Here is a 22,731-nt window from a genome sequence, read left to right as displayed (position 1 = left end):
GTAATACGGCTAAAAACGCTGTTTTGATATGGATTCAGGATCCCAAAATTAGATTTCCGTCTCAGCCCTTAGTCCTATGCTAAACTGGGAAAGTAAAAACCAGTACAACTTCGGTTTCACTACTGATGCCTACAGCGAGAAACTGTTCTGTACGGATTCTGCGTCCAAAGAACAGATTTCATGTATCTCATTTTGGCCAATTTCTGACACACTGTTTCTCCCGTGCAGTATGTAGCCTATATATATAAAATGGGTCACATTGAGACTTTCTGAAATTTCTCCCGACCTTAGTTTTCAAGATACAAGATTGAAATTTTGCAGACGTATTGCGTACATAACTACGTATTTTTCAAAAGAATTCAGATCCCTACGTGAACCCAGGCCCAGGCCAGAGGGGCGCAAAAATTTCGAAAAATTTCGCGGTTTTCTCCGATTTACCGTTTCTGGTGTATAATACGGACAAGCAAGTGGTACCGTTGAAAAGGATGCTCTATCCTGAAGAAAACGAGATGCGAACCATGATCCTACGATAAATAGTAAGGAAGCAGTAACTGTTTGAGTGAAAGTCTAAAACTTACCTTAAAAACTAGAAATCCTAAAAGGATTAAAACTCGATAACATACAGTTCCTAACGTACACTGTGATTCCTTCCTTCATCCCATGTTTATAGAAGCTTATGGTGCACTTCATTTAATGTTCAAGAATTGAAAACAAACTTTTTGCAAAATAAATATTAATTATCCTAAATGTTTCAAGACAATTGAAAATATTAATTTAATTTATCTTCACTGCGAATATTATTGACCAGGTGCGCACCCAGAAATGTTTGTTTGGGGGAAGGAGTCCAAATTCAAATGTCCAGACCAAATATGTACTACTCCCCGTGAGTGCTCCCTTGGAGTAGACAAAAACAGAAGTATATTATTTGTTTTTTGGGGGGAGGGGGGAAGGTTCGGACACTGTGGACTCCTCCTATTGACTTACAAGGCAAGGTACCCAGCTGTAACACGCCGATTGTGATAAGATTCCACAGACATTGAAAACATCGAAAAAGAAGTGATACGTATTTTTGTAATATCGGCCAACAAGCGCATTGAAAGGGTCAAATAGGTACATAAAAATGGGGTTAAAATGAGATTATGTGGAATATAGCGAGAACGAGAAGAGATATCGGAAAAGGTTAAATGTACGAAATACTACCCTTAGTCGGCGCAAGCCAATAAAGTAGAATACACCCATGTGAAGAAAGCAGAACATTCGGAAATGAAGCAGTCATGTGTATAACATTATCGCAATGTGTTACGAAAATGAGCGAAAAGGGTGGTAAAGAGCAGAAAGAAAGAAGAAACCAAAACAAAAAATATCTATTTTTGCTTTAGGTGAGTATGTTGCCCGTATGCGAAAGAGACGCCGATTCATCTCAATGCGTGGGGCCGCGGTGGCCAGTGGTAGAGCTTTCACCTCTGGTGCTTGGGATCCCGGGTTCGATCCCAGCCCCCGCCAAGTGAACTTTGTGGTGGACAAACACCGTGTGCGTGGGTTTTCTCTAGGTTCTCCCGTTTCCTCTCACTTTCTTCATTCCACCATTTCATTCATTACTCATCATCACCGTCTCCTTTAGCCTAACCGGCATAACCGTGGGACGTAAAACTTAAAGATTTCATTTTCATTTTCATCTCAATGCGCGAAGATCGAGTAACACGCAGGAAGGATGCAAATGCCGTTCGTATAGACAGCCAGCGAGACAGTACTGCACTGTGGGTTGCATATATCAGTAATGGAAACAACGATGAGATGGATGTTGGAAACGAAAATGTGTGTAGACAGTAGTAACACAGAAGCAAAATTGTTACTGTTATGTTGTACGCGTATTTTCGTAGTGATGTAATGTTGATACTCATGCGTGGTACTGACATTAATGTTGCTGTTTATCTCACGTATGTGGACCACCTGCTATTACATTCTGCTGTGCTATGCATTTTTGTTCCCATTACGCGATATATGCAACCCCCTGCGCAATACTGTCTCGCTGGCTGTCTATATGAACGGTGTTTGCATCCTTCCTGCGTGTTCTCCCGTCTTCGTGCATTGAGATGCATATATCTCTTTCGCATACGGGCAACATATGCACCCAAAGCAAAAACACGTATTTTGTGTTTTCGTTTCTGCTTTGTTCACGAGTTTACCCCTACATTTCTCCAAATGATGCCTCTTAATTCTTGGGCCGTTGAACTGAATCCATAATTTATTTTTTATTTGCTGTTTTAAACTGTTTTTGCTCTAATACAGATGGACGAATACATGTAGTCGTTGTAACTAAAATATCCTATTTTGACTTCAGAAGTAGGAAACGTACCACAAGCATAGAAAAAGTAATAATTAGGGTTCGGATCCTTGATTCACCACACATAGGATTTGCTGGGGGGAGGGGAGGGGTTCCTGTTACAATTTCTTGAAGTTAGCACATTTCTTTTGGGAGTATCAAACACGAAATTTATGCTCACTGAAAAAGAAGCTTCTCCACGCAGTCAATAAAGTCTCACCAAATAAGTAGCGAATTTTAAGTTTTCAGTGATTATCCGGACATATTGTACCGATGTAGGTCTCAATTCTTCCTCGTTCTCCATCTGTATTAGCGTCAGTTTATTGAGTTCTTACATTGTGTACAACAATGCAGTAATTTTGTTTAAAATATGTCGCAACATAGTAGAAAAATACGAAAAAAGTCCAGGAACGCATGAAGTAGAGAAATGAAAAAGTCCTCCGGGCTCTTAGATTGAAGTACAGGCCCGCAACCAGCTACAAAAGTTTAGAGGGAGAATAAATATGCTAGGGAGAGACCAAAGTAGTAACAATTCTAAATCTCTACTAGTATATCGACAATTACTCCTATTTGATATCCCCCCCTAATTCTCATCTTACCAGTATCTGTCTCCATATATTTATCAGTCTCCGCAGACTTTGCGTACAGCGACGCAACGCAACGCAACGCAAAAGAGGCAAAAAAATGTTATAATTGCTATGCTGATTGCCGTAAACAAATACGCAAATTTCGCATTGCGTCAACGCAAACGACTAGCGAAGTGGATGGGGATTATAATTAATTTATTATAACGGATCTCATAGAAATACCTAAATTTTATTTTTTGGATTAAAGAGACACATACTGATGCATTGTGGTTTAGGGGGAGCAGGGCCTCCTCTAGTTGCGGGCCTCTTGAGGTATATGTACACGTGTTCTATTTTGATTTTTTTATAAAATAAAGGACATTCCTGGAAAATTTGTTCCGTCAGGGCAGGGTTTGTGAACGGTGCTCAGAAACTTACTGCTTAAGAGGCCTCATCACTGCGAAATTAAAATACCGCTAATTTTACAGTAATTTTGTGATATCTTCAAATAGATAAAAGATCATTGAAAAGTGGAACAAGACCTCTCTAGACAATATTATTCAGCGTGAGATACCGTTATCACGACATTTGTCTGCTTTCAATTTCCAATCATTTAGTAAATTGGTATTTATTTTCGCGTTTCTAAATAACTGCAAATGGAAAGCTACTAGGTGACTCGTAATAATGGTACCTCATGCAAAATAACATCTTCTAGAGAGGTCTTGATCCGCTTTTCGATTATCTTTTATCTATTTGAAGATATTACATAATTACTGTAAAATTAGCGGTATTTTAATTTCGCAGTGATAGGGACTCTTAAAAAGGCTCTACTAAGGAACTGCGTGAAGTTCATGGTCACAAAATGCTTGTCAAGTGCATAAGGAAATTGAAGACAGCGCATTTCCAAGGAGAAAATAGAAGATGCTTCAAGCTGCGAGGATAGTCTGCAGGAATCAGCAAACGAAAAACTACGGATGTTCGAAGTTAAAGGTTCAACTAATGTGACAGACAAGGGCGCCCATGTTATGGTTTCCAAGGGGGGGGGGGGGGCAAGTATAAGTGACATTTCAAATATAGTTTCAAATTTTGCTGTAACTAATGTAAAAATTCTATTGGGTTTTCGATATTACGAAGTACGATTTCCTCTAGGGGGGAGGCGTCGCCCCACCTTGGTGACGGACCTGAAATTTGCCATGAAAACAAAGTGTGCTTCATTTGTGTCAGTAGACGTAAACGCTCCTCACACTATAAAGTGTTCTGGGAAACCGAGTAGTCAAGTGACGTTTTCCAACATTGAAATTGTGAAGGTCTAAAATTCAATTAATTTCTGTTTCATTCTTCCATGTCTTGAAATGTTAAATCGAAAATCAAATTTAATTTATGTTTCTCAGTGTTCAACTAAAGACATTTTTCAAGTGACCAAGTATCTAGAAGTATAGAAATTGGTACAAAAATATTAAAATTATGCTTGCAATGTAGCATAATAAATAAATAAGATAATTTTCATTCCAACAAAAACGGCGTTTTTTCCGTCCTTCCATCCAACAATTACAGTACTTCTTTTCCATTGGTAATCTTTGCCCTTCTTCTTTCAGTGGTTTTCTTATGTACCCTCGGTAGAGGGAGAACTTTAAACAAACAAGAGAGTCAAAATAGTCAAAATACTACACAAACATTGGTCATTCAGATTAAGTACGATCAGAGAAGTGCCTCAGGAGGAATTCTTTCCATGCTACTCCTTGAAAATAGCTTTTTATTTTAGGAGGAGGGGGAGTTAATCTTGTTTTCTGTGTGCTGGAAGTTCAAAATGAAATGAAATCCTTGAGTTTTACGCACAGCTGGATTAATCCATCCACAGGACTGGAAAAAAATATGTGGCCCCTGATGACTTCACCTAATACATTTCTGTGAAAGTACAGTAGGAAAGTTAAGGGAATATGTTTCGTATTCTTGGTCATATTTTATTTTATGATTATATCTTCATGATTCTTTTTAGATACCGAGTTGAGATTTTTATGAAAGTGGAGGCTATAGCCCCCCGTTTATTCCTGCTAGGCGAATGAAGTGGGAGGAAACGGGAGAACCACTAGTTGAGTTGATTTTAGTTTAGCGTCCCTTTCAGCAGCGAGGCTATATGAGACGTGGACCTACTGATTTAACGTGGAATCCGAACCACATGAGCTCCCGCCGGGAATCGAACCCGGGTCTCCCACGCAAAAGGCGCTTTCGTTAACCACTTAGCCACGGAGGAGCTCAAGGGAGAACCACGAGGAAACCCACTCACACAGTGTTTGTCCACTACAAATTTCACTTGGCGCGAGCTGGGATCGAACCAGGGACCCCGTGCACCAGAGGTGAACACACTACTACTGAGCCACCGCGGCCCCGCAAATTCAAAATGAAAACAAACATCCGTTCCTAATAATTTTTAAACTTGTTGATACTTATGGTATGCTTCGTTCAGTTACTAAAGATAAAATCTGGATATTCTTTATTTACTTATATATACAGTATATAAAATATCGCAAATCACGCTGTGAAGAAATTTGAAAATTTTACAATGCGGATGTATATTTTCTATCACTTCCGGTAACATTCGAAATCGAATCAGGCTTGCCAACCATACGGTAACTTATCGTGATATACGATAATTTAAGCCCTAATGCTATATACGATAATGACCTTGCGGTAATTGGTGAATATACGATAATTTTGGAACACGTACTTTATTGCAGATTTTGAATGTGCAAATAAATTGTAGATGTGCATTAAATAATAATAATACACATGTACTGAGATTTTTAACACTTATTCTCGCTAAATCAAGATCAGTTTGAATTGAGAAATCGAACACTTCATTTATTCTTTAAATTCAATTGCTTTTACGAGAGGGTGGAAATATTGTTGTTCAGTGCAGTGTTAATAAGGATTCTTTAAAAAAAAAAAAATGGTGAATACAGTGACGCCGATTTGAAGGTCGAGACTGAGAAATACTAGATAAGTTTATTAATATTAATATTGTTGTTGTTAGTAGTATTATACTTGTTTCTACAGTTATTACGTGCATAACGAATCTACAATTTTTTTGTAATAGTATACGATAATTTTAACGACGGAAATCGCTAATTTTGTTGCACGGCGTTGGCAACTTTGAATCGAATATAGCAGATCCATCTAGCGACAGAATCAGAGGCAACAGCTGAATGTTGTCATTTTCATTACCGCAAACATGGCGGACACTTGTGAATTGCGTATGAACGTGGCAGCGTTAAAAAGAGTGGATCCTTATGTGAAAGATATATTAGAAACTGCGCGACATGTTGCTTTATATACATTTAATGGTGAGGTTAACGAGTGGGAGAGAACAAATGTTGAAGGTGCGTTGTTTGTGTATAGTCGCAATGGTGAACCCTATCATGGGATTGTTATTATGAATAGGCTAAATACGAACAATTTGGTGGAACCTGTTACGTATGGACTTGAAATGCAAGTCCAGGAACCATTTTTGTTGTACCGTAATGAAAGGTGTTGCATTTACGGTATTTGGTTTTACGGTAAGGACGAGTGTACTCGGATAGCATCGATACTTGATAATTTAGTAAAGGACCTGCGGAAGAAGCAAGATAGAACAAGTAACATCGTGAAACCGCGAGGTGTTAACGTAGATATAATTACAATGTTAAGTAAAGCACAAGGTGATTATACACAGAAAAATTCCCCGGGGAGAGATCACGGAACACAAACATGTAGCGACTTATCAAAATCAGCCAGTGCAGTGCAAACTTCGGAAAATGGTACAGAAGAAACACCGCAGAGTGTAATGGATTTTTTTGCAAAAGCTAGCTCTACACATTTTCCCATGGACTGTGATATTCATAAAGGACTGAAGCAACCTGTGGTAGGTCCTGGAGTGTATCTTGGCAATATCGGCCGTGTGCCTGTAACAGTAATGCCAAGAACTGTGTCGTGTTCCGCTGTACCAGAGAAGGATAATGAGGCTCCATTAAGACCACTGCTACAGCGATTGATGTCAAATCCAGTTCATACAGTAGAGCATATTGAGAAACAACAACGGACTGTCACACCAGAAACAAAGAGCCAGGATGGTCACTCACACTGCGCAAAAGATACCCAAAAATTATTTTCGACCATGACAAGTGGGAATGTTTCTATACCTCCTCCAAAGGTTAATGATACTGGACTTGCCAATTCTGTAGGATTTCTTCGTATTTCGTCACCTGTTACCCCCGCATCAATTTTCTCTGGTTTTCAACATGCTGAAACTCATTCGCAAGGTATGCCAAATTCAAACGGTGCTGATCGCCCTTTGTCGGCACCATTGTGTGGTGAATCTTGCTCACAACCTGCATTAATGCCTCCTGTTATGTTTACGTCGTCGAAAGTGGAGAGTGAACCAAAACCTTCGAATGTTCACCGAAATAGTGTACATTCGAATTCACCAACTAGGTTAACGCCTGTAAAGAATGTGCAAGGAGGACTTTCCAATTCAATAGGTTTGCCTCACACTTCCATTGTGCAGCCCGATTTAGATGCTTTGGTACCGGAATTAACGCCTCTTACGAAAAATCAGTTACTGCAGGCATTTACATACTTAATACGAAATGATCCCGATTTTGTAACGAAGCTTCACGAGGCATATGTTAAATCATTTAATGAAAACTCGTAACAAATTTGAAGTCGTTACATTTAAGGTTTTGAAAAAGAAAAGAAAAGCTGCTGTTATTAAGGTATGGAACTTTTATATCTTTTAATACAAGGATTTGCCATTATAAGGTACAAATATATGAGTTGTTACGAGGGCCTAATAGGCTTAATGCAGACACGAAATCATCTCCGCAGTATTTTTTCAAAAAAAAAAAGTCATGTCTGCAGTAAAAGAGTTCTCGAGTGGTTGTATTTAACATAAATAATATATTTTAACTTGCTTTCTGATAGTTGTGTAAATGTCACACATCTGAGTTTTTGGCCTACATTATTTTGTACATTGTAGCAACATACATTTTGACTAAGAATATTAACATGTTCGTAGTTTTTATGTTCATTTTGCACGATAGGCCTATATGACCCGTATCTGGGAAATTGTTTCCTATTTATTATTGGCTATTCAGCGCAAAATTAATTGTACAAGGCAAAACTGCTGTGAATATTAAATTATATTTCATCACCGTGACGCTTTGAAACCTGCCTAAATGGTGTACGATTAGCTATTGTTTTATGTAGATAATTGAACATGCATCTTGCTTCCTATGTCAGTTCTGTCGCTAAACTTCCTGGGACTTCCGAAGTTGCATTAATTGCATGTAATAATGTTCACCTAATTTTTAGTTTTTCGACTTCCTTTTGTCAAGAAAGAAAAAAAAAAAAGAAAAGTGACAAAAGTGCTATTTTCTTAATTGTCCTTAAAAACTAGCTATGGTAGGCTAATTATATTGAACAAATCGATAATAACTGAATTAATCGAATGATCGTTTATGGGATATGTTCATACTTATTCAAAATGCACACTTTTTTCTTTTTGTAGAGAATAAATGTAAGTAATTTCATAGTTACACGTTGCAGCTGATAATATTCAACACGTTAGAAATCTGAATAATTTGATATAGAAAAGTTACTTAAGTACAAGGCGGATTTAGGTGCATATTAGAGTTTTAATTTCTGACTTTATTTATATTTAGAAATTTAGAATATTTTTTTTTATTATTGTAGTTGATATATATATATATATTACCAGTATCGCTTCATGGAACCTAGTCGCTTTCTTCGTCCACCTTGTTATTTTAAAATATTTCCAAACAATAAGATAGCTTGAAACCAAATTGTTGGTACCGGTGCATTTTTTTCCCCTAAAGAAAAAGGAATGTGTGTTGGGAGACAGTAAACCAAATAGTTTCATTTGTATTGTTCATTTATTAGTAATGCGTTGCATACCACGTTAGTAAAATTTGTTACCATGAGTCTGTACTTTTTTACCCCTCCACTTTCAGTTGTAAGGCTTGAGATTTCAAGTTTTACTTTGCTTGAATTCTCACTCAGATAAATATAAACAAAACATTGCAGTTAAATATCTTTATTGTTGAACCGGTTAGTTTCGCGATTATAACAAAAAGACATCATCAGATTATCTGATAAATGCTTCGTTATGATGCTGAAATTGTAACAGTTGTGCATACTTTATTTATTCAGGTGCACTGCTTTGTTTAGTGTTCTATTTGAATATACGAGTCTTAGGTCTTTCAATGGGTTATTCTGAATCCTGTGGGAATAGTTTTGTCCCCACAGCAGAGATATAAGTAGGTATCTGGAAAACAATTACGCTAAGAATTATTTGAAATTGTTTTTATTATTATTAAGAATAATAATACCAGTAGTAAAGATGTGGGGATATTTCTGTAGAAAAATATATATTAGGACAAATAAAATTACTTTTTGTTTTCCTTCGTATCTAATAGCGATTATGATCGAAAAGGCCAGATATCTAAATTGCTGCGATCGGAAATGCTCATTTTTTTTAAAGTCTTAATGAAACTTAAATTATTTCATTTTATTTTACACAATTTGTATTAACATAATGAAACTACCAGTAGTAGTGAACTGCGTGTTCTGTTCATCTTTGTAATCAGTTAATTTCCTTCCTATATTTCATTGACTGGGACTATTGCTAACTACTTCTTTGCAAATGCATTTTCAAATAGCAGGTACGTGTAAAATTTTTGTATCATTTAACCTCAAGTCCAGGCTGAAAACCGTAAAAACTAACGTTTTTGTTCATATTACAGTACTAAAATGTGCTAGTCGTTACGGCAACAGTAAGTTACAATAGACGCAAAGCAACATACACATTTTGATATTGCAATATGAACAAATAATCTTAGTTTTCGTAGTTTTTAGCGTGGATCTGTGGTTAAATAAGATATAAAAAATCCACATGCCCCCGCTGTTTGAAACTGCATTTGCCCAGAAGTAGTTAACAGCAGTCTCAGCGAATGAAATATGGGAAGGAAATGACTTGGTTCCAAAGGTGAACAGAGCACGCAGCTTAAGGTAAGATAGTTTCATTGTCGTAGTGAAATGTATTGTTCAAAGTTTTGTAAACTTGACCGTAATAATGCACAGAAAATTACGACAAACTTTATGTGGATGGAATTATGAAGATATGCTTTATTATTTACTATTTTGGTTAATAGTACTGGTAAAACAAGAATTGATGAAGCAATGTTCTGCACTAGTTTATAAATAGTAAGCCTTCGGTACAGTTAAAATAATTTGTATTTTATATGCAATATATTTATTGCATTTAATGGATGTAAGCTGATATTGTTTAATGTTCTCAAAAGTAATATCCAAGGTTCACAACTTGGTACCAGCACTGTCAACTGATCCAATTGCAAATTTCTTGCTATTGCACCTAGATGATTTGGAGTACTTAACAATAACCTCTGAAACTGGACCGTTTTTGCGTAAAGTGTACTTAAAATTTTTCATAAGCATTGATCCTTTGTTGCGTAATGAATTTTGGGTAGAGAAGTTGACTCCTTTCATCGGTTCTGCATTTCGTAGCATATATTAATTGTATAAAACGTAAGTGGAAAAAGTGTATATATATATATATATATATATATATATATATATATATATATGCTTCGTCCTTTGTGTTTAGAAAGTATCGTCTTTTTTTCTTTCTTTCTTTCTTTAAATCACGATTGAATCAAAGGAGCCACGATTCCCCATTTTGAATGAATGAACTTTCTGAGATGTATATACGTATAAGATAGATATACATATTGTAATATAGTGTTTTTTGTCAAGGCAGTGATGAATTCTAAATATTTCTTGTACGACAGTCTTGATGAATTTCTGCAGAAAGTGGTACAGTTTTATTAAGTTCAAATCGAAAAAGAAAGAATTTGATTCAGGAATCCAAACATAGCGTCTGATTTTTTGTTTTGCTTTCCGTTGAAATTTAAAAAGTCAGATTTATTTCAGTTAACGGTTAAACGATATTGAGTTTAAAGTTTAGCTTGAAATTTAATATCTCAGTAGCATATTCTCAGAGTTCGCGGAGTATTTAGTTTTATGAATATTGTTACGTATGGGTGTGTAATAAATTTGTGTGGAAAATCTTTCGTACTGGTATGTTAAAAAGTAAATTAAAGTCGAAGTTTCGGTTTGTCTTTTGCTTTGAGTTGTGTTTTTAGTTTGACAGTAAGTAGTACTGTCTGTGTTAAATATAGGATTTATTGATAGTAAAAAATTATATCGAAATGAAAACTTAAAACAGTGAAAAGTTTATTAGTGTGGAATTTTATATTTTGGCTTTACTATAAAAGTTTGTATAGTATTTTCTTTTCTTTTTAATTCTTTCGTCAGGTTATTATTACTGTACTCTTCGATTGGCTGCTTTTTTGTGGTACTCTTTCGCCACACAAATAAAAAATATAATGTGATTGGTTTTAGATTTCTAGTCGTTATGGTACGTACATGTATAAGACAGCGAAATTGTACATTGAATGTGAAATACTGTGAACAGTTTCTGACAAAGCACTACATAGTTTCGTACTATAGTAGTTGATAAAGAGAACATTGCATGGGCGTCAATGGTAAATTACTAATACTAAACTTGTATGATAATGTGAATGAAAAGTGCTTTTTAAAGGAAAATTATTGTGTAAATATGTGAAGAACTAACAAGAGTAAATGATTTTTCTAATATTCATGTGTGTAACTTCGTGCTTTATGAGTTATGGTATCGTATGTTTTGCTTTTAATAATGTTGAATGGAAGAAACGGACTTAACGAAGGATAGCAATTGATTGGACTATACAATACATTAATGTAGATACATGGCACCACATTTAGATATGATTATTGCTGAAATGTGTTTATTTTGACCATGGTTAGGTTATTAAGTTGATGTAATGGGCCTACATAGCACGAAAGTGCTAATAATCAGTAATTTAAAGCTACAGTAATTAAAACTGGGTGGGTGGGTGGGGTTTACAAAAGATTCAATACAGAGGGAATAATATACCTGTAACTGTGGTCAAAGTGCATATTTTTGATTGTTATGTTTGGGTCAAGGATGTACCTTGAACCCCCCTCCCCAAAGCTTCGTTTTGGAATCATAAAAGTTTTTTTTAATTGTATGCATTTACTGCACGTCAAAGTAACTATGAACTAGAATTGTGAAGAAACGTACTGTGTGTGTGTGTGTGTGTCATGCACTTACAATGATATTATTAACTGCTGCCTCTGAATTCCTTCTTAATAGCGATTTTAAGCGAACTCTGCTTTCCAGTTTTTATAGTTGGTGAATCCGTAGGCTGTAACACTGGGGAGTACTTTACTGTAGTATCTTAAATTCTAGTATCGATTATTTGCTTCCTCACTTCACCTTAGTTTAACTAAGATGTAATTGATTTTGTAATAATCCGTTAGTATTGAAATAATGAATTTACGTATCCGCCGAATATCATATTTTGTATTTGGAGGAATTTATTTTTAAGATTTATCATTTTATTTTCTACGCTCTACCATATTTGCATTTACTTCTAGTTTATATATTAACTATACTTGTTTTATTTTATTTATTTTGCTAGTTCTTCCTTCAATGCATTGGTGGGAAGATTTCTTTCCTCGTGAAATCTTTATTTATCGAACATTGTGGTTGTACCGTTTATGAAATGTGGAAATATGTTCTTTTAAAGCATAAACCTTGTGTTCTTGGTTATGTAGTCGAATCACAAATTATATACTATTTTGTACAATTCGTTGTGAAATTAACACCATAAGAATTTATCGATTTGAGTAATTTGTAAGTGATAAGTACTAAGAACTTAATACCTGTGTTACATCCTGACAATTTATTTCTGAATTATTTCAATGTAGTAGCATTGTTTTGTACTGCCTTTGTTAACAAAATTGGCCCACTTACTTATCAAAACGTATTGTACGGTAGTGTGCAATGCGAGATAAAGTTTAAAAGTCTTGACAGTTTGATTCCTTTTTGTTCTTATATTTCTTTCGGTGAAATATTTCTTAGTGAAGCATTGAAAATAACAATTACGTCTTTGCACCAATTAGAGATAAATTACTTGGAGTTAGTCACACTTGTGGAACGCATATGAAGAACGAAATAAATAGATAAAAAAGGTGCTTACCAAAGATTTACAACGAATATTGAAACTGCTAATTACGTGTGTAGAATATTTTCACCGTATTTGTCGTAAATATTGTATATATCTACGTCTTCTAATTTAGGAAGTGTGATATAAGGTAATTAAAAATCAAAATGAGTAATTAGTATAATAAATCAGATTGTCAAGATTATTGAATATCCATCTCGCACCACCGTAGTCCAATACATTTTTACAGGAAGTGAGTGATCCAATTCTGTTGCGAAATACAGTAGAAATTTGTCGAAAATTTGGGAAATAATTTATTGTGACGCAATACAGGTGTCAAGTTCGTAATATTTAGCAGTTCGTTTTGAATGAATATTGAGTAAATGGTATTTCCTGTGATGTTAAATTAGCTACAAACCAGCATCATTTCGGGTAGAGATGAAAGAGGCTAATATTTAGCATGGATTTTTAATATTCTTAAATCGAGTTAGTTACCTTTAGAATAGGTGTTCCGAAGTTGACTTTTCTCTCATATTCCGACAAGAGAGAAAAGTGTGCGTTGGAACACGCATTACTGGGGTTAGTGTTATATTAGATTTAATAATGTACTGTATAGAATACATTTGCTTTCAACCATAAGTGTGTGTGTGTGTGTCGATGATCTCTTATCAAGAAAAATTGTTTCTGGTACATGTTTTTAAAAAAGTCTATATTCGTTTCTTCCGCGGTTCTGTTGCATTACTGACTGTGTGTATTCATCGCAGCAAGCCATGTTTTAAGTAATACATATTGAAGAATGTTTAGTTGTGTGTTCTCTGCTTGATTTGATTGATTAACCATGTTTGTAAATAATATCCCATCATTGTGCATATTGTAATAGCTTTAGACTTAAATCTGTATAGATAATTGTATACGGTACAGTCTCGTTCAAAATTATATACAGTATATATATTAACGGTACAATTTGTATACAGTTTATTGTAAATTAATATGATGTAATTTTAAGACTTAAGGCTATTTACTCTCATTGATAGAAGGCGACTATTAATGAGTGTACACATTGAAACTTCAGAAAAAAGTATCACCATTTATGTATGGTATTCCACACTTTAGTGCAGGACTTCATTGGGGAAAGGGGAAGTAAGCTCACGTACATTTATGTCTGTAAGACCATTTAGCGTAGAAATGGGCTAAATATTAAGCAGAATTGATAAATATCAAATATAAATCCCCTTTTATTCTCATGAGCAAACTATTCGTAATTTAGAAATTCTTGTTTGGTTCAGAAATCATGGCCTTATATAACACTGCACATGATTCAGTAGATTGAAATTAATGTTTTGATTTACATAACTCGAGCAAAATGTTTATTATTCGAGAAATACATGTGATATAACTGGATTAAAATCGGGTGGTTAAGTTCTTCTCAGGTGCAACAAACTTCATAATTCATTCAGTCACTTTGATATTGCATAAATTACCGTGACATTTATTTTAGAGACTTGTTATTTCCTAGTCTTCAGAAAGTTCGTGTAAATATCAAAATAAATTTATATATTTTAGTTGTGGATAGTACTTCTAAAGACTAGGAAGTACATAAGTACAGTGTGATTGATGTTCCTTGAAAAGACTGATCCTTCTGTGTTAATGAGCGAATATTTTTGTGTAGGAGCTCAAGTCCATTGACCTTTCTGCTCTTGGCTTACTCTGTTTTGAATTACTTTTCAGTTATACATTATTGTGATCTCTGTGCACGTTCAATGTCTTTGCCAAACTCAGGTGGTGTTTGAATTGTAACTGTTTTTGTGGCATAGCTTGTTCAAGAAATCTTTTCGTAATTTAATAGGTAAAAGAAATCGTAGCTTCCGGTACTGAAGCGATTTTATTTCCCAACTGATTGAAGTTAGAGGTGTAATTTAGGTACCGTAACAATATTTAATTATTATTATTAATAGTAAATTGACACTGCAGAAGGTCCTTGTATTAGCGTAAAGGTGCAAATATCTTGAGTACCTAAGTGGAATTGGAGCCACTTGGAAAGAAACCGGTTGACGTATTGTAACTTGAATTAAGGATATGAGAGAGACAATCGTAGATTCGATAGTCCAAAATAGTAGATAATGCCTGATACTGTATATCAAATCATTGTCTTTTTTCGTTTGTCCTCATTATAATTTCAAGAAGTTTTGCTCTTGAATGTTTCGTGGGATATAAACATTTACAGCCAGCGGACTGTAGTTTGTAGCAGTTTGTAAATCGTTATCAGAAATTGCGAAACTCGGCACTTACATATGATTGAATGAGTGTTCGCGTTTTGGGCTTTTTCTTTGTTTTTAATAGTATGTTTGTGACACGTTTTTGGGAGGAAGAAAGCAATTATTCGTTAATATTTTAAACTCCTTTATACATGTGAAAAATTATTTAATAAAAGGTTTAATTTCTTTTCATACTTAAATACATTTTTATTTTCACTCTTTTATTGACTGATTAAAGGAAGGTTGGAGAGAACTTCAACCTAAAGAATGCATCCGTTCGTAGCGTTAAAAATATACGTAACCAAAGATTTTTCGTATGTAAAGTCCGACTGTTTCTTTGTGTTCCTCTGTTTTGAGTAATGCCTCACACTTTGAAAGAAGATTTTTTAAGTAAGTAATTAGAATTCCACGTTCCGGAGAAAGCAATAGGCAGCTATTAGGTTTCATAAAGGTCTTGATGATTTTATATATTTTTTTTAATCAATATTGAAAGTTCCCTTTTTTTCGGTTTTATTCTGACTTGTGAAATGAAATTTTAAGTTTTCGCATTTTGCACTAAGAAATTACGTTTTCACTAAGCACATTTTATAATTAGTTGTTGAATATTTAAGCTGCAACTGTGAACTACTTGATACGATATGCCTAACTATAGCATCACTATCAGTCTTCTTTACTTTTACAGTCTGTTTAAACTTGAGACGATTTTTGGTTATACATTTATTGGTCTATTAAGCTCTTTTTTTCTTTGTGTTTTCTGTAATATTTGTAAACTTTTTTTTTGTTGTGATTTTAAAAGGACAACAACATGTATGTTGTGATGAATGAAATGTGTGTGTATTTCTGTTATTTTTTGTTTACAATATAGATTTTTAAATAGAAGAGTGAGTATGAATGGAACAGCTATCAAACTTGGCCACCGTCAGCTTCAAATCAAACTGCTCCCGCTAAGCAAATCAGGCTTGTGGCTAAATTGCATAGTATTAACTACACGTTTACAGGCTAAAGCCTATATGAATTACGTATGTTTTGAAGAGGCTGGGTTTCACGAGAGTTCGATAGGCTGTGTGTGGCGTGCGTGGAAGCAGACTGAAAATATATATATATATATTTTACGTGAAAACCGCAAAAACTACGAAAATTATTCGTGAAAATAAGGTTGCTTAATATTTACAAAATGGTATTAAATCAGTGAACGGTTGTTAACAGATCTTTTATTGTAGCGCATATATTTAGGAATTCACTTCATACATTGTATAAAGAGCCTTTCAAAATGTGGCTATTTTCCAGTTCTAAAATTACCGACACATGGCTCATTGCTAATGTGTTACTCTATTAATCAAAAAATGTAGACCGTAAAGTAACATGAGTGATTGATTACTATTGGTTACGAAACGCGTCATTGCTAGGAATCTTCATTATTTATTATATGGTAAAACTTGTAAAATCGACTTTAGTCGTAGGAGGTTTAGTAAGTTTACGTTTTGACTAAAAGTTGTATTATGTATCTAATAGTTCCTCCTCCTATTTTGACAACTTTTTTTGTTCTTATATTTATTATTTACTTATTATATTGGTTCATTGCTTTATAGTTATAGCAAATTTGAAAAATTTAATTTGTAATGATCTGTATAAAGTCGTCATTAAGTAGCTTTGCAATGATGTACACGCTTTTATGATGTTCACTCTCCCTCCCCCTCCCAGTAAATAACTTAAGAATGTATGGACCAGTTTAAGTATTACTTTATTTGACGTTGACGATTTGCCAAAGACTGTACTCAAATTCATACATACATTCAGAGTTATTAGAAAAACAAAAGTGTGCCATTGCAAGGAATAGCATCTATTGTATGTGAAGGATACTATTTTCTTTTGTCGATGTCCATATAGTAACACCTTACACACAAGCTGTTGGAGATAGAAGTTCATACGTAAATTTGTGCATACAAAGAAAGCATTCATTCTTGCTCACTCTTCCGAAAAACAAAATAAAATAGATTTTTGATAGAGTATATTAATGTAAGCAGTAATCCGAATCTCAAAATCCAACGTATGTTTATTTAGTGTTGACAGTTTTAATTTTATGTAGCTTCAAGTTGATATGTCTGTTTCCGTAATATATGGGCTTAATTCCATACTTAATTACTATACTTAGGTGGTTCTAATTGTGATGACTATACTGTACTGTACGATTATTGGACGACAAATTTGTTTTAACGAATGAAGCGCGAAAAAAAAAAAAAAAAAAGTATTTTAATTAAATGCAGATCTGTTTCATATATTTTAGTACTCTGTGTCCATCGACAAGACAAAGACAAGGGGATTGAGATCAAATCACTTTTTAAGATATGTAGCTTGAACAGGGACACGTAGGAACAGCTATATATGTGACTGTTAAATTTTACTGTTTCATATGTTGGTCTCTTGTTTCATGTCCTTTACTAAGAAATTTTAATGTACTTTATTGTGGTGTGATATTTACGAACAAGTAAATAAACATGACTGTCTAGTCCCTTCAGCGTAAATGCATACACTTCGTACGTGCTGTTATAAGATTAACTTTATGACGAATTAGCCGGTTTGAGTTGATTTCTTAGTAGAGAAATGCATTATTTTTTTTTTTTTTTCCTCAACAAGTGAAGTGTATGTTACAAAGTAACTTGTTTACATTGCAATGTGCTATCATTAATACTGACAAGGTCAGGATATGAGTTGAATTGGGACGAATTCATGCTTTTTGAGTTTTCTTAGTGGAACTAAAGTGAATAGTTCCTTCAGTAGTTACTAAATTAATTGCAAACCAAAGGAACCTTCAAATTTTTTTAAAAAAAAATGCTTCGAGAGTGGTCACGTATCTCAGTTCTTCCATGAGATGTGATTGAAACAGAAAGAAAGAGAGAGAGAGAGAGTGTATGTGTATATATATATAAATGAATGAATGAATAAGTCGTTGGCGAAGTTAAGAAGCTCCCATTGGAAATTTCGGCATTACTTCAAATTAATAATTCAGGTTAGATTTTTCTTGCAAATTCCTTCTTCATGAAACTAACTGTATAATTGAACATGAATTTTATTCACAATCTAAATTCTGCTCTCGGATTTTAACAGAAGTTATGTTACTTTGCGTTGATTTGTTTTAATTATTCTTATGTGACAGTTTTAGTAAACATTCACAAGTGAGGTAATCTAGACAGCATTCTATTTTCCCTTACACATGCTTTGTGCAATAGATTAGATTACATTAAGTTTCAGAGTGAAAATGTGCAACCGGAAATAGAGCTCGTGTATTTTCGGCTTACGGCGCAGGTACGTTATTTAGATACCCCAGACAAGGCCATATCTTGATCACGTACTATAACACAACCAACATTTGTGCTTTGAAAGGAAACTATGATTTATATATTTTTGAGCTATCACCATCAGAATATTTCTGTTTGGGGGAATGGAATTACCGGTAGATGAATAGTAGTGAGAACACACACAAGTATGCCAGAAAGTATAGGCTTCGGTCCTCAGTCTAGTTACGCTTTTGCTGCGTAAAATTCAATCAACAGTCACAATAATGCCCAATCTGTAAGCAGTGAACCGTTTGAAATAACGTAACACTGTTACATCTGATTGGAACGCGCAATTTGAAAATTACATGAACTAGTTTACTGAACTTCTTATTAAAAATGTTCCATCTTTACGCTGGTAGATTACATTTTTGAGAACAACCTATCGCAGTCTGATTTACTCTTATGAATATAACATGTTTATTTATTAAAGTTAACACCCTTTTCAGCACCAGAGCTCCTCCGTGGCTAAGCGGTTAGGTACGCGCTTTTGGCGTGCGAGACCCGGGTTCGATTCCCGGCGGGAGCTTATGTGGTTCGGATTCCACGTCAATCAGTAGGTCCCGTCTCATATAGCCTCGCTGCTTAAACGGACATTACACTCAAAATCAACTCAACCTTTTTCAGCACCGAGGCTATATGAGACGTGGACCTACAGTTTAAGGTGGAGTTCGAACTGTTGTACGTTTAGTTCTCTCTCCCTGGCCTACGTGCGCCGAAGGTGCGTGTGTTAGCCACTAGACAAACGTGTAGATGGCTTATGAATACACGGTTTCATGCAGTTTCTAATATAGTTTCATACGTTCAATGAAATCTATCGAAAGACTGAACTAATTTAGAATATTTACTTGTAGCCTAGGTAACTCAATAAATAGGTGGGATTTTTAAATATATTATCCTAAGAAGTTTGAAATTAAATATTCGTTTAGGCAAAATAGCAATAGTTATATATTTTTGTGTTCTCTTTCTCAGATGTGTGTTCATTAAGACAATGAAGATCAAAAGTTTTAAAAATGAGCCAGATAATATCAGCAAATTGCTATTTAACAAACTAATAACTTTTTAGGCTAGTACTGTTATGAACTAAAAATATGAGTTCGTAGTATGTCACGTCATAATTGTCGGCAGTCAAATATCTGAGCTAGACGAAAGTTCATAAAAAGAACTATTAATTCGTTATACATCATCTTGCACATACTATCTGATTCTGTTTCTAATTATTATTATTTCACCTTTGTCTTTCAAATTCCCAAAACTGGGAGTGGTTGTAGCAAGCTCTTTGCATATTGTGACTGTTTTATATGGTCTGAGACAGGTGAGGTGCTTAAATGGTAAACTAATCAGTCGAATGTCTTGAAATCTCGAGAAAAATTAACTGTTTCCTCAGTTCGGTCTCACGTTTGCCCTCTCCTCGTTGCAGCTCATGTTGTTCAACTGTAGGTGTACATCTCAGCCTCCTTTAGATGCGCTGCAAGAGAGATTAAACCCTGAAATTAACGAACAAACCTGTTTGACCAGGAATCAAACCTCTGACTTTTCACGAGTAGTAGTGTCTTAATTGTTGTGTCACAAACTCTGTGATTTAAAATGTATTCACGAAGAAACCACTTTTGCACTTGTTCTTGATTGATTGTAGAATAATTCAGTGTAATAATTATTCTTAGTGCAACAAAATTGCTGATGGTTGGTTTGGTTGTGACCCTTTTCGCAAATAATTTTTGTTTAATATTAGTGTCATAGGAGCTTTTATGGGAAGAAAAAGTTATTAGAAGGGACGCTTGTATTTAGATGAACAATAAGTTTATTTGGTTGTAATAGATCAAACTGAGATTTTGAGATTCGGATTTTGCTTTTTCTTTTTATGTAATCCGCCCCATTGCTTTTTCCACATACGGTATAAAAAATTGGTTTCAGAAAATCGTAATTGTTTGCGAAACTTTTTAAGTGTAGTGCAAGGCTGAATTTTTAAATTCTAAATTACTAAAATCGTCGTGACAATTAAATGAAGAGTCAATTGTAGTAGGACTGTCATAATATGCTTTTAAATATACTTTAATTCCTGATGGCATTACTTCTTAGTGACAGCTACTTTGGGGCGAAGTTTTATGGCTTCTTTTTTTAAAATCTAATTTTTGTGTGTGAAGCATCCTTACATGATTTCTTTTACGCCTGTGAAAAGTGTAAAATCATATTATGTAGAAAATTCACGTAATGTAATAATTGAATTTACACTTACTCTTCTTTTGGGTTCTTTCTTTGAATAAACAGCCTTGCACCTAATCTTGCTGCAGATATAAAAATTAGTCTTTATAATTTCACGGTCGAATTATATTGTTTAAAAAAAATTGATGCAGCGTAAAATTTTCAATACATAATAGATGATCTTCGCTGTGATTGTGATACACTTCAAACTAAATTAAAACCATTAGTATGATTCGATAGTATTTTTTCGTTCTGATTTGTAGAGGGAAAAAAAGCAATAATTGATGTTTTTGTTGGCACTGTGAATATTAACATTGTATCTGAATACTGTGATATGTACCTGCATTGTATAATTAACCATTACTGTATAGAGTCCTTAGCTCTAAATATATCTTCACAGTTTGGGCTTTAAATCAAACGTAAAAAAAAAAAGTATTATTCTTGACATCCATGTATATTTTTTTAAAAAATTGAATTGGTGCTCTAGCATGGTGTATCACAAATTACAAACTACTGCTATGGCAGTACATGTTGAGATCATCTTGTTTGTTAATTAAAGATCTGAAATGAAAATATGCTGTAGTTTTATTTGTTTTGTGCGTTTTCTTACAGTAGTGTAGTGATAATTAAGAGCCAAACTCCTCGTATTAGTTTTTTTTCCTGTCAGTTTCGAACAAATTAAGTTTAATCTTATTTACCATGTTCTAATTTTATTATAAATTGAAGAAATACTTTCATTTTGGTTACAATAACATTTTCAAGACGTAGCGAATCATCGTTTCCTGCACAGTATCTAACCCTTCGAGACTGCACCCAGCTAGTCGTTGAGTTACGTCGGTTGTAAATGTTAGATTATCTAGTTATTGTTTACAATTTATAATAATAAGAGAAATTGTAACAAAAATAATAATCCTAATATCACTCATATAGAAAAGCTACAGTACTAAGATTCAAGAAATATAAACTGTTTTGTGTTTATGTCATTCGATGATAGTTAAAAATATTGTAGTGTGTAGTCAGCTACTACATAGCTACTTAAACCGGATAACTAACCGAAGTTTGTCGTAAGTCGACGACTAATTGTATTGTGGTTCTTAATTCCCTGGGAGAAATTCGTTGGGAGCCGGAGTACGTGAAATTGAGATTGTACTGTCTGTGCATTGCCTGTAAAAGTATTAAATGACGATAAACATTTCCTGTGTACAAATTAAGATTGTATCGTAACAAAGACAAACGACCTTTAATGTTGATTTCCCCGTATCAGTCATTCAGTACCAAGATACATTGGTCAAGTGTGACACATTTTCAGTGGTACGACTTATATGTAGAATTTGCAATGATTATGTTTTGTGTTGACTTATAAATGGGGTTAGAAACTGTAGGTGTGCACTATTCTTTTCTTTCTTTTAGAGGAAAATCAAGGAGCTCTCCAGCAACACCTAATGTATCAAGTGTTTGTTACTTACAGTTAGGATTAGTTTTCCAGTAACTCTTTCCCCCCATTTTCGAGCATTATATTTCGTTAATCCGTCCGCAGACCCTCTTTTCGCGGGGGCTCAGTGGTAGATCGTTCACCCGTGGTGCATGGGGTCCTTGGCTCGATGCCAGCTCGCGCCAAGTAAGCTTCGTGGTAGACAGATTTTTTTTTTCTCCCGCTTTCTTCATTCCACCATTTCATTCATTTCTCATCATCACTGTCTCCTTTAGCTTAGCTAGTATAACTGTGGGATGTAAAACTTTTACATTTCATTTCCCTGATTTCGCGCCTTTGTTGCTTTTTAAATTTTTTGTCAGCGTGGATTATAGTCTAGGCAAGTTAAACTAAAAAAAAGAGGCGATCAGTGGAAGAAATTCGGAACAAGCTGATTTTTGGTACACGTGTTCAGAGTAGCATTAGGAACAGTATACATC

The 22,731-nt window shown here is 34.5% G+C and overlaps 2 protein-coding genes across 5 annotated transcripts in view; both read left to right on the top strand.

The window, feature by feature from the left end:
* LOC145671331 (DNA damage-binding protein 2-like) overlaps nucleotides 1-22,731 on the top strand; it is a 212,196-nt gene that overhangs the window by 134,747 nt on the left and 54,718 nt on the right. The gene's annotated exons all lie outside the window — the stretch shown is intronic.
* DCP1 (decapping mRNA 1) lies at nucleotides 6,068-21,395 on the top strand. The gene has a single exon (XM_081740347.1). The coding sequence runs from the start codon at nucleotides 6,119-6,121 to the stop codon at nucleotides 7,574-7,576; it is 1,458 nt and encodes a 485-aa protein (XP_081596473.1). The 5' UTR covers nucleotides 6,068-6,118; the 3' UTR covers nucleotides 7,577-21,395.

This window comes from Thermobia domestica, chromosome 15, assembly GCF_964235325.1.
Source record: "Thermobia domestica chromosome 15, izTheDome1.hap1.1, whole genome shotgun sequence".
Classification (NCBI taxonomy): domain Eukaryota; kingdom Metazoa; phylum Arthropoda; class Insecta; order Zygentoma; family Lepismatidae; genus Thermobia; species Thermobia domestica.
This window is presented reverse-complemented; position numbering and strand designations above follow the sequence as displayed.

Coding starts and splice junctions, on each gene's coding strand:
- DCP1 (XM_081740347.1), top strand. CDS start 6,119: ATGGCGGACACTTGTGAATTGCGTATGAACGTGGCAGCGTTAAAAAGA.